Source organism: Coloeus monedula, assembly GCF_965178545.1.
Source record: "Coloeus monedula genome assembly, chromosome: 20".
In the NCBI taxonomy this organism is placed as follows: domain Eukaryota; kingdom Metazoa; phylum Chordata; class Aves; order Passeriformes; family Corvidae; genus Coloeus; species Coloeus monedula.
In genome coordinates, this window is record NC_138800.1 from 6743038 (window position 1) to 6757839 (window position 14802).

The 14802-nt window shown below is 64.8% G+C and overlaps 2 protein-coding genes across 2 annotated transcripts; both read right to left on the reverse strand.

The window, feature by feature from the left end:
* Window positions 1-1757: 1757 nt before the first annotated feature.
* Window positions 1758-10570, reverse strand: SPAG5 (sperm associated antigen 5; the record flags this gene model as incomplete). Its single annotated transcript, XM_082294893.1, has 26 exons — window positions 1758-1865; window positions 1947-2027; window positions 2214-2288; window positions 2435-2578; window positions 2664-2744; window positions 2947-3058; window positions 3327-3450; window positions 3595-3666; window positions 3780-3954; window positions 4105-4270; window positions 4570-4703; window positions 5118-5199; window positions 5287-5380; window positions 5463-5556; window positions 5674-5808; window positions 5955-6047; window positions 6289-6408; window positions 6706-6840; window positions 6950-7042; window positions 7156-7260; window positions 7577-7787; window positions 7870-7988; window positions 8274-9001; window positions 9854-10064; window positions 10270-10455; window positions 10547-10570. 26 exons carry the CDS (start codon window positions 10568-10570, stop codon window positions 1758-1760), a joined length of 3702 nt encoding a protein of 1233 aa, XP_082151019.1.
* A 662-nt stretch (window positions 10571-11232) lies between these two features.
* On the reverse strand, window positions 11233-14636 carry RSKR (ribosomal protein S6 kinase related; the record flags this gene model as incomplete). Its single annotated transcript, XM_082294397.1, has 12 exons — window positions 11233-11454; window positions 11545-11655; window positions 11725-11813; window positions 11887-11976; window positions 12081-12108; window positions 12205-12245; window positions 12377-12484; window positions 13119-13188; window positions 13360-13428; window positions 13516-13599; window positions 14283-14492; window positions 14580-14636. 12 exons carry the CDS (start codon window positions 14634-14636, stop codon window positions 11233-11235), a joined length of 1179 nt encoding a protein of 392 aa, XP_082150523.1.
* Window positions 14637-14802: the final 166 nt, after the last annotated feature.

A 14802-nucleotide genomic window follows, 5' to 3' on the forward strand; every position in this document is an offset into this window, starting at 1 on the left:
AAGGACACAGCTGAGTCACCCCTTGTCATGGGCAGGGCCCCCCATGCCATCCAGGCACTCCGCTGTGCCATCTCCAGTTGCTGCTGGAGACCCCTCTGTCCCACCACCCCTCTGCTTGGTTATGGGCAGAGACCTCTGGCAGCCCCCTGCTGCTGCTGGGGACGCTGCTGTGCCCCCCTGTTGCCACTGCCAGCTAAGGACAGCGATCCCTCCATGCCACCCCCGCGTTGTGCCCCCCTTTTCCCATTACCAGTTAGAAACAGAGACTTTCCCCTCATCACCTCTGGACCAGGGACCCCCTTTTCCCACCCCCAGGCTGGGGTCACTGTTACTGTGCAGGATACCCCATCTGGGTCACCTCTGTGCCCAGGGACCAGCAGCACTGAGCCCCAGACCGTCCAGGACAGGGTGGGGACACTCACAGGAGACCAACTTCCCTAAAAAACCACCCGCAGCCGGCACAGGGACAATACCAGTGTCCCCACTCGCCCCACGGGGACGGCTGCCAGGGCCCCGCTGTGCTGAATCCCGCCGTAAAAGGAGGCTCAGCCACCCTGCGTGGCCCTAATCCAAAGAAGGGAGCACATTTCCCTGCATCCCAGAGCCGGGGGGCCCCCCACAACCTCGGAGGGCTGTACCCGACCCAGCGGGGTCACAGAGAAGGGAGGGAGGCAATGCCAGGGAGCAGCGAGTGCTGCTTCTCTGCGAGCCACCCACGCACCCAGGACGTGGAAGCACAGCCCCAAACATTGCCCGGGTAAATCGGTGCCAGCGCCCGGCGTGTCACGGCACCCGCCCCACACAGAGCGGCAGGGCTGTGGCAGAGGGCAGAGGAAGGTGGTTTCCCCCCCCTTGGGCAGGAGAAAGAGGCCATTAAAAACCAGAGCACTTGTTGGAGTGCTGCTATTTTGGGCCAGCGCAGGGGAGGGAGGTGCCGCGTGGTCCCCGTGGCGGTGGGGAGCATCCTTTGGGTCAGGAACACCGGGAGGGAGATCCCGCAGGAGCTGCCTCAGCAGGGAAGGAGGGAGGTGAGGTTGGAGCTGTTCTGGGAGGCCGAGGAGCCCCTAAGGGAGCCCCCTCCTCCATGCAGCAGCGGGGACCAAGCGGGGGGGGGGGGGGGGGGGGGGGTTGGGAGCAGGAGCTGGCAGAGCTCCCGGCGCTGGCTGAGCCAGGGGATGCTGCGTGCTAGAGCCAGGCTGGGAGGGGGAAACATCCCCGTGCAACAGGCATGTGCCCACAGCCCCACGATGGGGGTGCAGGATCCAGCCTCTGGAACCACCCCTACAATAAGGTGCGGAATCCAGCCTCTGGAACAATTCCCACGCAACAGGTGCATGCCCGCAGCCCCATGATGGGGTGCAGGATCCAGACGAGCCCCTGTGGAGCAGGGCACAGAGGGAATCTAGGGCAGGAGGAGGAGCGGGGAGCAGGGGAGGGAAGCTGGCTCAGCCCGGGCACTCCGGCTGCTGCCGAGGCCGCAGGGTGGGAGCCTGGGGAACGCGGTCCCTTATTGTGAGCAAACACTGGCAGGGGGGAGGGGACGTGTCCCCCAACAAGGAGAGGCCCTGGGGGTGGCAGGGAGCTGTGCCCACAGCCCCGTGACAGAACAGGAGCAACCGGCACAGGCTGGACAAGTTGTCCCCACCCACAGCACCAGGAGCTTCCTGAATGCACACACCAGGCGGGGTAAAAGCCAACACGACTTTATTCAGTAAATAATTACAACATTAACAACAGGAAAGGTTTCAGGCTACAGGCTATAGCGGCTCGGCAGCTTCCTTGCTGGCTGGCTTCAGGCCCAGGTAGCGCAGCAGGCTCTGGAGCTCCTGGCAGCCCAGAGCCACCTCAGGGACAGCCGACAGGACCTGGGGACAGCAGCAGCAATAGTGTTTGGGTTGGTGCTGTTGCAGTCGCAGCAAGGGTGAGCGATGAACTGTAAATCTCACCTCTTTCATCTTCTCCTGCATCTTCTCATGGGTCCTCAGCACTTTCTGGGTATGATGGAGCTTCATCTCCAGCCCTCGGACCTGTGGTGGTGGGAGATGCCTGTCAGGACTGTGCTCCAAACTTGGACAGGGACCAGGCCAGAAGGGAAAGGGGACCCCTGCCCACGTCAGGAGTGTTGGAACTCTGTGATCTTTATGGTCCCTTCCAACCCAAACCATTCTGATTCTATTAGTGGAGCCAGGGCAGCCCCTTGGGGCACCCCATACCTGCTCCAGGTACTTGTCAGTGAGCTGCAGATTCTCATCCTTCTTTTCCAGGAGCAGCAGCCGCAGTTTATCCACCTGCAAAAGGAGCAAGCCCGGCTGAGATCCCTGTGGGGTAAAGCTCTGGAGTGGGGGGCAAGGTCTGAAGCAAGGTCTGAAGAGGTCTCCTTGTCCATGGTGGGGTGACATGAGGAGCCCTCAGCCCGGCAGCTCCCCAGCCTCACCTCCCGCCGCAGCATGACCCGCTCCTGGACGTAGGCAGTGTCCACCTGGTGCTCCTTGCCCCGCATCTCCTCCCACAGCACCCTGGCCTCTGTCTCTGCGTGCTGGAGCGAGCGCTTCAGCTGGGAGACCTCTGCCTTCAGCCTCTACGGGGGAAGAGGGGATGCTGAGAGGGGTCCTGTGGCTGGCAGCCCCCAAGGGTGCTGCCCACCCCCTGGCCCCATCACACACCGTGACTTCCCCACTCTTGTCGATGAGTTGAAACATCTTCTCTTCCTGCTGTTTCACCACGTCCTGCAGCTCCTTCTCGTTCTGCCAGGGCAGAAGAAGCAGGGTCAGACAGTGCCCAGCCCTGGCCACCCCCAGCACCCTGGAGCAGGTTTTCTCATGTTTGAGGAGGTCAAACAAGCTAGGAGCACCCATGGGGCATCACCAGATTTCTCCGTGTCCTAGATCAGCGCCCGTCCCAGTTTGGCTCTGCCCTGGGGTGAGCTCTGGCCCACTTCTGGCTCACCTCTAGCTTGGTCCTCAGTGCCTTGTTCAGCTTGGCGATGGTGGCAGCCTGGGCATCCACCTTCTCCTGGCTCTCAGCTGTTACTGTCTCCAGGCGGAGCTGCAGGTCAGAGCTGGAAGAGGACAGTGGTGGTGAGCAGGTGGGGATCACAGGAGAGCACAGCACCAAACCCCCTCCTGGCCATCCCACTCGGCCTGTGGTGAGAGACGACACCTGGTCCAGCCCAGCCAGATGGAAAAAGCCCATCTTGCCATGGCAGGAGAAGTTTAATCCAGGGCTGGGGCAAGAGGCAGACCCAGGCAGGCTGCCTGCAGGAAAGGCCATGCCCAGGAGAGTGATGCCCCTGCCCAGCCCTTGACATGAGCCCCCACTGAACTCACATCTCCGTCTGCAGTGCCCTGAACTCGCTCTGCTCCAGTTCCTGGATGCGGCAGCTCAGCATGGCGAGGTTGGAAACCACAGCTCTCAGCTCCTTCACGCTGTCCAGCAGAGTGTCCTCAGGGTCTGCAAGCAGGAAAGAGTCTCGTGAACAACACAGAGGGAACATCAGCCCCAGGGCACACAGAGGAAGGTGTGCCTGCTCATCCCTCTGCACAGCAGCCCTGCAGCTTCAGAGCAGGGTCCCACACAGGGTGACAGCCCCAATACCTATCGGCTTTGGTGTGGATGCAAGTTTGTCCTTGGCAACTCTACTCCCACTCCTGGTGGTTTCATTGGCATCTGCAAGAAGAGAGGACAGCAGCTGTGCCCAGCCCTGCACATCCCCCAGCATGGGAGGGAATGATCCCCATCTTGGGACTCCCCAAAACCCAGAGCAGCAGGTGCCAGCTCACCTTTCCCTGCCTCAGCTTTCAGGACACTGCCCACAGAGGAGCTGCTGGTGTGGTGCGGGGTGCAGCATGCCGGGGTGCGGAAGGCCGGGGTCCAGGCACGGCGCGGTGTCTGCCAGCCCGGGGTCCGGGGGCCCGGGGTCCAGGCTTTGCTTCTCGATGGAGCATCATCATCATCCTTCAGAGGGGAAGGAGAGCAGAGGACCAGAGTGCAGCTTGTGACTGCCCCAGCAAGCACAGTGTCTCAAAGCCGTGCCATGGAGAGTCACGGGTATGTGACCCCCCTGGGGCCACCCTGTTGTCCTTGTCTCCGGCACAGGGCTCCTACCTGCTCTTCCAGAGCAGCCTTGAGGCAGTCAGCGAGCTCCTGCAACCGCATCTTGCTCTCCATAATGTCCGTGGAGCACCAAGAAACTTTGTTCCTCTTTTTCTGCAAGCTGTCGAGCTCGGCCTTGGTGCTGTTCAGCTCCTTGCTGAGGGCAGCCTGCTCTTCCCTGTGGGATAGCATGAGCCTCAGCAGGAGCAGCATTTCCCTTCCTTGATGTGGGATGGGGACATTTTCAATGCCTGCCTCTCATCGTGAACCAGCAACGGTGCAAATCCCACAGATTTAGTCAGCTTCCCTCAAGATGGGATCTGCTGGGCTTCCCCACAGCCTCTCCCACCCACCCGGACCACCACACTTGGCTGGGGCAGCAGTGACCATGGTCACAATGTCCCCTCTGACACCCAGCAAGGGCTTGATTTCCCAAAAACAGAGGGGTTTGAGTGGAGCTGGTGAGTGGGGCGGTACCGCAGGCGTTGGTGGGACTCCATCAGCTCCTCGTGCTGCAGGACGCGCTCCTGCAGCGTGGCCAGCGTGGAGTTCAGCCTGGCCTCCACCTCCAGCAGCTGCGTGCGGCACATTTGGTTCTCCTGATCCAGGAACTGTAAGAGGGTGGGGGGACACAGCCGTGAGCAGCCAAACAGAGATCCCAGGGGGCTCACCGGGACCCTCAGCACAGACCCTCCCATGCCCCAGGGTGCTGTTTCTAGTCAGGGGCAGCTTTATCCCAGCAGACCAAACCCTACAAACCAGTTTACTGGGGACACAGGACAGGCTGGGGGATGGCTCCATGCCTGCAGGGGAAAATTATCTCCAAGAGCTGCCCAGCCCCCTCCCTGGGAATCCCTGCCGGGCAGGATGAAAAGCTGCGCTACGTGCGGGATGTCAACCCACCCGCCCTCGCAAGCTCATCCCCCCTCCACAGGAGGGCTAATCCCGCTCCTGGCCATCTGCCAGCTTTCCTGGAGAGGCCGTGATGGGGGCCGGCAGCACGGGCAAGGTCAGGCAGCTCCTACCTCCCGGCACTCGGTGGCCTCCCGCAGCTCCTGGCACAGCTCCTTGCACTCCTGCTGCAGGGAGTTCCTCTCCCGCGCCAGCCTGTGGGGATGGGATGGGATCAGGGCGTGCTGCATTTTGGGAGTCAAGAAGTGGGAAGGGGCTCAGGATATCAGAGCTCAAACTCACTGGGCCATCTCCTCCCACTGCTTCTCATTCTCTTGCTGCAGTGCATCCCGCTCCTGCTCCACGCTGGCCAGATTTATCATCACGGAGCTCAGGTCTGCGAGGGACATAGCTGTCAGCCAGGGGGGACAGGGGCAGTGGGGATGAGGCAGCTCCAGCCCCCATGTCACCCCCCCCACCTTTGCCCAGGCGAGAGTTAGCCACTGTCAGCTGCTCCAGCTGAGCCTCTGTGTCCTGCAGAGCCACCACGGTCTTCTGCAGCTGGCAGGATGCCTGTGGAGACACGGTGCTTGCTCTGGGGCACTCTTCTCCATGGGGTGTTCACACACCAAGGGGTGCCCCAAATCACCCCGTGCCTCAGACATCTCATAGCACTGGGCACCCCTGTACCTCCTCCTTGGCTCGAAGAGCTTCCTCTGCTTGCTCCCGTGTGGCAGCCAGCTCCTCCAGGCAGCTCCGCAGCTTGCCAGGCACACGCTCCAACATGGCATGGGACTGGTACACCAGGGCCCTCGTCTGCTCCCGCTGGGAAGGGAGACAGCACCAGGCAGAGCTCAGCGTGGCACTGCCATGGCACTGGTGGCACTGCCCTGCTGTGTGACCAGGGATGGGTCACAGCACCCAGGGCACAGGGCATCGAGGGGCTGAGCCCCCCATGGGACACCGCTCACCTCCTCATCCAGGGCTCTCCTTTCCTTCTCCAGATTTTCAAAGGTGACATCTAAGAATTCCCGGAAAGTCTGCGCCTCAGCAGACAGGGATGTCTGTAGGGTAGGAGGGATGAGTCAGCACTGCCGTGGTGGAAAAACCACATTTAATGGCCATGAAGGGAGGCAAGTGCCAGCCCCGAGGCTGAATTTGCAGCAGCTTCTCAGCAGCAGGCACCAGGAAACCTCTGGTGCACCCAAGCCCATTGCAGAGCATCACCCAAGCTCAGGATGTGGGGATGCCCTTCCAGCCCCTGATCCAGTGTGGGGTGGCTGGGGGTAGCACCCCACTCAGTACCTGCAGGTTGATGGCATGGGCCAGCAGCATGCTCAGCTCTTGCTGGGAGGCCAGGCTCTGGTCACGGGCACAGATCTGGGCACTGGCATGGGCACAGAAAGCCTCCAGGAAGAGATATCCCTGCAGAGGAAAGGATGCTGCTCCAGCCATGCTGTCACACAAGGGGAGACTCCCAGGAGCCATCCCTGCATGCTGCATCAGCCTGGGACTCCTGCTCCCAGGGGGGCACAGCCCATGCCAAAAACACATCCAGAGAGCTCCATCACACAGCACTTCTTGCCTTCCACATTGGGATTTTCTTCCTCTGGGGTGCCAGGGAGATCCTCACCTCCAGAGATGGGCAGAGATGCAGGATGTCCCACCAAAGGCATGAGGACAGCTGAGACTGCCTCAATCCCACAACAGCTGTCCCCTTACCTGCTCCTTGGCTCGTAGGGCTTCATCCACTTGCTGCCTGATGGCATCCCGCTCTTCCAGGCAGCTCTGCAACTTGCTGGGAGCACTCTCAGGCACAGCCTGGCACTGGGACACCAGGGCCCTCTCCTGCTCCTGCTGTGGGAGCAAACAGCACCATGAAGCACCAGGTACAGCTGCCATGTGTGCCAACAGGTCTCCCAAAACCCAGGGGAAAGGAGAAGCAGAGGGATGTACAGGAGCTCACCTCCTGTGCCAGGGCTCCCTGCTCATCCTGCAAGCTCCGAAAGGCGGCATCCGCGAGGCCCTGGAACAGGGGGCACTGGCTGCTCCAGGTGCTCTGGGGAAGGGACAAGGACACTGGCGTTACGGCAGCTGGCACAGGCAGCACCGGGCACATGCATGGGCCCTGCGTGGCTGAGACCTGGCACACTCATTGCCAGTGACAGCCACCGTGCCCACAGCACCCAGCTCCAGATCCTGCTCTGCTCCCCACTGCCAGTGCACAGCCTCCGTGTTCCTCCACAGCTGGAGGCAGAGCTGCCAGTAGATCTCCTCCTCCCAAGGGCATCCACCAGAGCAGAGGGGGCTTTGCACCAGCCCCGCTCCACCCTGGGGCCAGCAAGAGCTCGTCAGCCACAACACCTCCCATCCTCCCCCACGAGTGCCAGGGATGTTTCCCCCCATGAGGGTTCAAATCCAGCAAACTCAGCGGGCTGATCCAGGCATGACAATGCAGTACCGGGCGCGTGATGCCGTGGTGCAGCAGCCCTGCTTTACTTCCACTCCACCAACCCAGACGGGGTCACCGTCTTGCCAGAGGCACAAAGACACTGTCACAGCACCAAGGCTGCGGGGAACAGGGTGGCATCACCTCAGAGAGGACTCTTACCCCTTCAGGGTTGGTGATGTCCGTCTGTGTGAGCGCGTCCCTCTGCTTGGCTGGCCCCACACCAGGCCGCAGCCGCTGGCTCTCCTGCCAATCACGCAGCTGCAGCGAGAGGGCTTCAATGATGATGAGGGTGCTCTCCAGCCGCCCCTCCAGCTCTGCCCGAGGCAGGGTCTTCAGCTGCTCCCGGGGACAGCTGGGGACAAAGAGAGGGCTTAGTGCAAGGACAGCTCACAGGTGCCACAGCCCCATCCAGGGGGGCATGTCCTCATACTTACTGCCAGAGCAGGGAGTCTGTTTCAGCAGCGCTATCCTTGGCACAGGGGATGCTTCCCCTGGATGTGTTCATGCTCCTCTCCCACACGTCCCGAGGTGTCATGAAGGTGCCGGTGGCCATGGAGAGCACTGGGGTCATGCTGGTGCCTGTGGCCATAGTGGGTGCCGGGGTCATGCTGGTTCCAATGGCTGTGGTGGGCACAGGGGTTGTGCTGGTGCCAGCAACTGCAGTGGGCACAGGGGTCGTGCTGGTGCCAGTGACCATGGTGGGCACTGGGGTTGTGCTGATGCCAGCAACTGCAGTGGGCACAGGGGTCATGCTAGTGCCAGTGACCATGGTGGGCACAGGGGTCATGTTGGTGCCAGTAACCACAGACATGGAGGTCATGCTGGTGCCAGTGACCACTGTGGGCACTGGGGTCATGCTGGTGCTGGCAACCGCGGTGGGCACGGGGGTGACACTGCTGCTGGCATCCTGCTGTGGCTTGTGGAGGGGCAGGCTGTGCCGCAGGGATTCCACCAGGAATGAGGTGTTGAGGGTCTTCTCCAGCCAAACCAGCGGCAACATCCAGGACACAGCACCCAGGGTCAATTCAGGCGAGGTGACAGGGGTGACAGTGGCTTCTGACCCAGCAGGCTCCAACCCACTTGCCTTGATGGGAGGGAGGTCAGGTGGGCTCTGCTCTGGAGGGACAGGGGCGGGGGACTCAGCTCCCTCAGGGGTGCGTTGGCAATGCAGAGGACCAGCACTCCCATCTGCAGACGGGGGCTCAGAGGCCACAGGGCTGCAAGAAAAGTCTGCAGGTGCTGCTCGCCACCCGTGGAAAGGAGCTTTCTGCGGGGTGGAGCTGGTGCCAGGGGGCCCTGGGGTGCAGGAGGCTGTGCTGGCATTGCCAGGGGACCCAGAGCTGTAGGGTGGTAGAGCAGGGCTGCAAGGAGAGTTTGGGTTGCAAGACACTGAGCTAATGATGTTGGGGAGCCCTGGCGTGGTGCTGCCAGGGGACTCCAGGGTGCAGGGTCCCAGGACAAGGCTGCACATGGTGCTGCCAGGGGACTCCAAGGTGCTGGGCACTGGGATGGAGCTGCGTGGAGAGACTGGCACGGTGTTACCGGGGCTCTCTGGGGTGCTGGATCCTAGGATGGACCTGCACAGGGGGACTGGAAGGATGCTGCCAGAGTGCTCTGGAGTGCTAGGCATCGGTATGGAACTGCACAGGGAGGCTGGCACAGCGCTTCTGGGGGGCTCTGGGGTGCTGGGGACTGGGATGGAGCTGCACAGGGAGGCTGGCACTGTGCTGTTGGGGGGCTCCAAGGTGCTGGGGACCGGGATGGAGCTGCACAGGGAGACTGGCACAGTGCTCCTGGGGGGCTCTGGGGTGCTGGGGACCGGGATGGAGCTGCACAGGGAGGCTGGCACTGTGCTGTTGGGGGGCTCTGGGGTGCTGGGGACCGGGATGGAGCTGCACAGGGAGGCTGGCACTGTGCTGTTGGGGGGCTCCAAGGTGCTGGGGACTGGGATGGAGCTGCACAGGGAGGCTGGCACAGCGCTTCTGGGGGGCTCTGGGGTGCTGGGGACCGGGATGGAGCTGCACAGGGAGGCTGGCACTGTGCTGTTGGGGGGCTCTGGGGTGCTGGGGACCGGGATGGAGCTGCACAGGGAGGCTGGCACTGTGCTGTTGGGGGGCTCTGGGGTGCTGGGGACCGGGATGGAGCTGCACAGGGAGGCTGGCACAGCGCTTCTGGGGGGCTCTGGGGTGCTGGGGACTGGGATGGAGCTGCACAGGGAGACTGGCACTGTGCTGCTGGGGGGCTCCAAGGTGCTGGGACCTAGGACTGGGCTGCACAGAGGGGCTGAGATGGTGTTGTCAGGGAGCTCTGGCATGCTGGACACTGAGATAGGACTGCCAGGGGCCTCTGGGCTGGTGCTGCTGGAGGTCTCCAAGGCACCAGGCGTAAGGGTGGGATTGCTGGGGGCCTCAGAGGCACCAGGCTTAAGGGTGGGAGTCCTGAGGCCACGGGTGGAGGTCCTGGAGGGCTCCAAAGTGGTGCTGCTGGGGGTCCCCGGGGTGCAAGGCATTGGGGTGGTGCTGCTGGGAGGGCCCAGGGTAGCACTTCGCGGGGGTCCTGGGGTGCAAGGTGCGGTGACACTGCTGCGGGAGCCCCGGGCGCAGGACGCTGGGGTGGCGCAGTCATGGTCCTACAGGACATTTTAGGAGGAAAGGGGGGGTCAAGACAGCCCTGCCCTTTCCCGTTGCACCCCGCAGCCTTTTGCCCCGGTCTCCCCATTTCCCCCACTCCAGTAAAAACGCCCGCCCTCCCCTTGCCCCAGTACCATCTAACCCCCCCCAACATCCCCGGTTCCGGTACACCGCAGCCCTCCCCGTTATCCCCCGCACACCGACCTTGAGCCGCAGCCGGCGGAGCAGGGGGGTCAGGCTGGTCCGGTCCGCGCCCAGCTGCAGCTCCTGCAGTGGGGTGCGCCGGGGCCGCTTCTGCGCCTGGGGGGGCACCGGGGGGGTCACCGGCGGCAGCACCGGCAGCTCCTCCCCGCCACACACACACACATACACATAGAGATACCGGGAGCGCTGCGGACCGCACCGGACCCGCCGCCCCCTCGGGGACCAACCGGCCCCGCCGGCACATCCAAACCGAACCCCAGCCCCGGCCCGCACTCACGGCGGGGGTCTTGGCGCGCTGCATGGTCCGGGATTGCTCCCGGTCTCGACTCCGGTCGCTCTCAGTCGCGGCCCCGCTCCCGGTCTGGGCCCCGGGCCCGCCGGTTCGGGTTCGAGCCCCGGGCCCGCCGCCGCCCGCGCGCCGCCGGTTTGAAAACCACGCGCGGCTCTGATTGGCTGCGCCGCGCGCGCGTCACCGCGCGGGGCGACCGTTGGGGCGGGGCCACGCCCGGGCCGTGGGCGGGGGGAGTGGGCGTGACTTTATCCGATGGCCACGCCCCCCCTGCCGCGGTGTGAGGCGCCGGGGGAACGGACAGGCGGACGGACACCGGGATGGACAGACGGACCCAGCAACCCCCGACCCTGGGCCTCCCGCATCGCCTGCCCCGGGGAAACCACCCCACACAGCCCCCAGACCTGCCCCAAGCCCGCCCCGAGGGAGGAGGGTCCAGCCCCCGCCCCGGTGGTCCCGCTTTCCCCACCATGAGTCACGGCAGCACCCGCAGCAGTGCCCGCGGCTCTCGGGTTTATTGCTCCCGCGGGGAGAGGTACAGAGTTGAGGTACCCGGGGATGAGATTGGGGGGTACCCGGGTAACCCCTTGGGGGACCCGGCCCAGCTGGGTCTGACCCGCTGCTGGGGTAGGGGGATGTCCCTGAGCGATGCCGAGGGTCCCAGCCGTGGTGGCTCAGCCAGGCCAGGGCCGGTCCGGGGGGGCGGCGAGGTCGTAGTCAAAGTCGGCAAAAGTGGCGGGGTCGGGTGGGGGCTGCTCAGGAGGTCGCGGGGCCACCGCCACCACCACCGGGTCCTTCTGCAGCAGGTCCGCGTCGAAGGCCACCCCGCGGAAGAAGGGGTGGCCCTGGAAGTGGTGGAGGTAGCGCAGGCGGTACAGGGGGTTGTGGCACAGCAGCTGCGGACAGAGAGAGGACAGTGAGAATGGAAATCCCAGCATCCGGTCCTGGGGCCAGTGGGAACCCCAAAATCCAGGCAGGAGGGTTACCTCGGCGAGCAGCCGGGCCAGCTCAGGGCTGAACTCAGGTGGGCTCTCGTAGCTGCTCTGTTTGACACGTTCCAGCATGGCCACATGGTCCCCCGCTGGCGCCACAGGGAACTGGGGGGACAGACAGTGAATTCAGGGTCTCCCTGAGGTGTCCCTGTCCCCCCACCCTGTGGTCCTCACCTCCCCACTGGCCAGGGCGAAGAGCAGGACTCCCAGGGACCACCAGTCGGCCGCGTGGCTGTAGGGCCCTCCGCTCAGCACCTCTGGGGCTGTGGGGAGAGTGGGTGAGCACCCGGGGGTCTGTGCCCTCCACCACAGCCCCCGCAGCACAGCCCCCCTTACCCATGTACTGCAGGGTGCCACAGATTGTGTGGGCTCGCTCGCCCCACTGCAGGTACCGGGAGAGGCCAAAGTCGGTGAGCTTGAGGTGTCCTGTGGGGCCAGACACCACGTGGGAACCCGTAGAGAGGGTGTCCCCATGGATGGGGTGTCCCCACGGATGGCATGTCCTCAAGGCAGTGCCACCAGGCTCTTACCTCTCTCATCCAGGAGGATGTTCTCCATCTGAAATCAGACAGGCACTGGGGTGGCCTCTCCGTGCTGGGGATTCAGAGACCCCCCCACCCCATCCTCCAGCCGCCCAGCCCCACTGCCACCCACCTTGACATCTCTGTGCATGATGCCCAGGTCGTGGAGGTACACTGGGGACAAGACAGAGCTGTCAGTGCCGTGCGTCCCCTCCCAGCACAGCGCCCATTGCCACCACTGGGGTCCCTGCATGTCCCCGTTGGTGGGACAGTGGTGGCTGTCCCCAGCATGGCGAGTCACTCACCCAGCACCAGCACCAGTTCGGCGGCGAAGAGGCGGACGGTGGCCTCGGCCAAGCAGCCGGCCGTGCGCCACAGCGCGTGCAGGTCCCCGGTGCTGCAGTAGGTGCACACTGCCGGGACAGGTGACATGCCTTACTGACTGGCTGGGGTGGCATGGGCGCAGGGGGGGTCACTGGGACCATGCATCGAGGTGGTGGAAGCACTGGGGTTATAAAGGCAGCGAGGTGGCACAAGCACCTGGACCACACTGGCACCAAGCACCAGGGCAATATGGGCACCAGGTTAAGGTGACACGGGCATGAGTAAGGTGGCATGAGAGCATGCAAGTACCACGGTGACATCGGCAACAGAGCCCTGTGGGCACTGGGAACACACAAGCACCCAGGGCCACATGAGGTATTAAAATGACGTGGTCCTTGGGGCTCACACAGGCACCGGGAACACACAAACCGCAGCGACCGAGGTGACACAGCCATCAGGGCCGGCCAGGCACCAGCACTGGGGTGCTTTTAACCACCCGCACACTGGCCCCTGTCCCGCCGTGGCTTGTGTCCATCCCTGTCCCCCATCCGCATCCCCGCGGAGGGTGCGGGGTGGGAGCGGCGGCCGCAGCGCCCGGATCCCCGCGGGGCAGCGGCGGCGCGGGGGGAGCGCGCGCGTGTGCGGGGACACGTGTGCGGGCGGCGGGGACACGTGCGCGGGCAGGGGGGGCCGGGGCGAGCCCGCGGGCAGATGGTCACTCACTGATGAAGAGGTGGCGCTGGCCCTGCCAGCTGTCCCCCAGCCCGTGGACAAACGGGTGCCTGACCTGTCTCTGGGGACACAAAAGCACAGAGGGTGAGCGGCCCCCGGGGTAGGGGGGTCACGAGGGGCCGGGGACCCCGCTTCTGTCATCTTCCATCCCCAGCTCTCACGGCTTCCTGATGTCCCCATGGCCACCCTGAACCCCTTCACGGGCTGGGGTCCCTCCTAGGCCCCCCCTCACCTGGATGCTGACTTCTTCTTTGCACTGTTTGAGGGTGTCACGGCGCAGCACCTCCACCTTAGGCACCACCTGGGGGGGCGGGGGGAGTGAGGCACTGTCAAGGGGGGGGACAAGGGCAGGTGGGGGCACCCATGGGCCCCGGGGGTCAGCACCCACCTTCACGGCGCAGACCTTCTCCCGCCCACAGTCCAGCACTTTGAGGATGGTCCCGAAGGAGCCTTTGGCCACGAAACCCAGGATCTGAGGGGAGGAACAGGAGCTGAGCTCTCCACGGAGATGGATTTGGGGTGCTCAGGTGAGGGGTCCTGCTCACGTTGGAGTAACGTGAGGGGCCCAGAGCACTCAAAGCAGACGGTGGGGACACATGGGAACCTGGAGGACCCGATAGAGACCCCAGCAGGGTACATGGGGACCCGGTATGGGGCACAGGGACACGGGGGACAGGGACACGATAGGGACCCCAGCACGGCAGCGGTGGGTGTTGACAGAATGCACAGGACCCCCGGGGGTACACGCGGGACCTCGGTGGGACAGCAAGCTCCGGTGTGGTGCAGAGGAACCCCGGCAGAACGCACCGAGACCCGACACGGGGATCCGGCGGGGATAGAAGGGGACCCGGTGGAACGGCCGGGGACGCCGGTAGGATACGCAGGGACCCGGCAGAGCGTGCGAGGAGAGCTCGGTAAGGCAGTCGGCGATGCCGGGATGGCGGCACGGGATGCACGGACGGCGCGGGAGGATGCTCAGAGCGCTGGGGGACCCCGGTAGGAACGTGCAGGAACGGCGGTAGGACGAGCAGGGACACCGGTACAGGGTGCGAGGGGACCCGTTAGGGCGCCCGGGGCTGCCGGGGCGGGATGCGCGGACGCCCCGGGAGGACGATCGGGGACCCCCTTCGGAGGGTGGGGGCCCCGGGACGGCACCTTGAGCTGCTGCTGGCGGGCGGAGGGGCGGACGGGGAACTCCGGCAGGAACAACGAGACGAGCTGCGGCAGCGGCCACCCGGGCAGCGGCGGCTCCTCGGCGGGGCCCCGCGGAGCCAAGGCGAGCCCCGGTACCGGCACCGGTACCGATACCGGCACCGACCCTGCTCGGCTCAACAGCGCCCGCACCCACGACCCCACGGCGCGGCCCTGCGGAACCGGGGACAGCGTCAGCGAGGGGACCCCGGGGCGGGGAATGCCCAGGGGGATCCCCGGGGCTGATGCCGCCAAACGCACCTGGGGGGGCCGCACCGGAGCCGGGGCCGGGTCGGGGCCGCTGCTCGTCGCTCCCATCGCGGCGCCGCCCGGCCGCGCCCCGGGCCCGGTCCCCGGTAATCGCCGCCTTACATAACCCCGCCGCCCCGCCCCGCCCCGCCCGCCGCGACCACCCCCCGCCCCGGGGCTCGGCGGCGGGGCTGCCCCTAGCACCTCGACACCCACCCGTGACCGATCCCCCCCA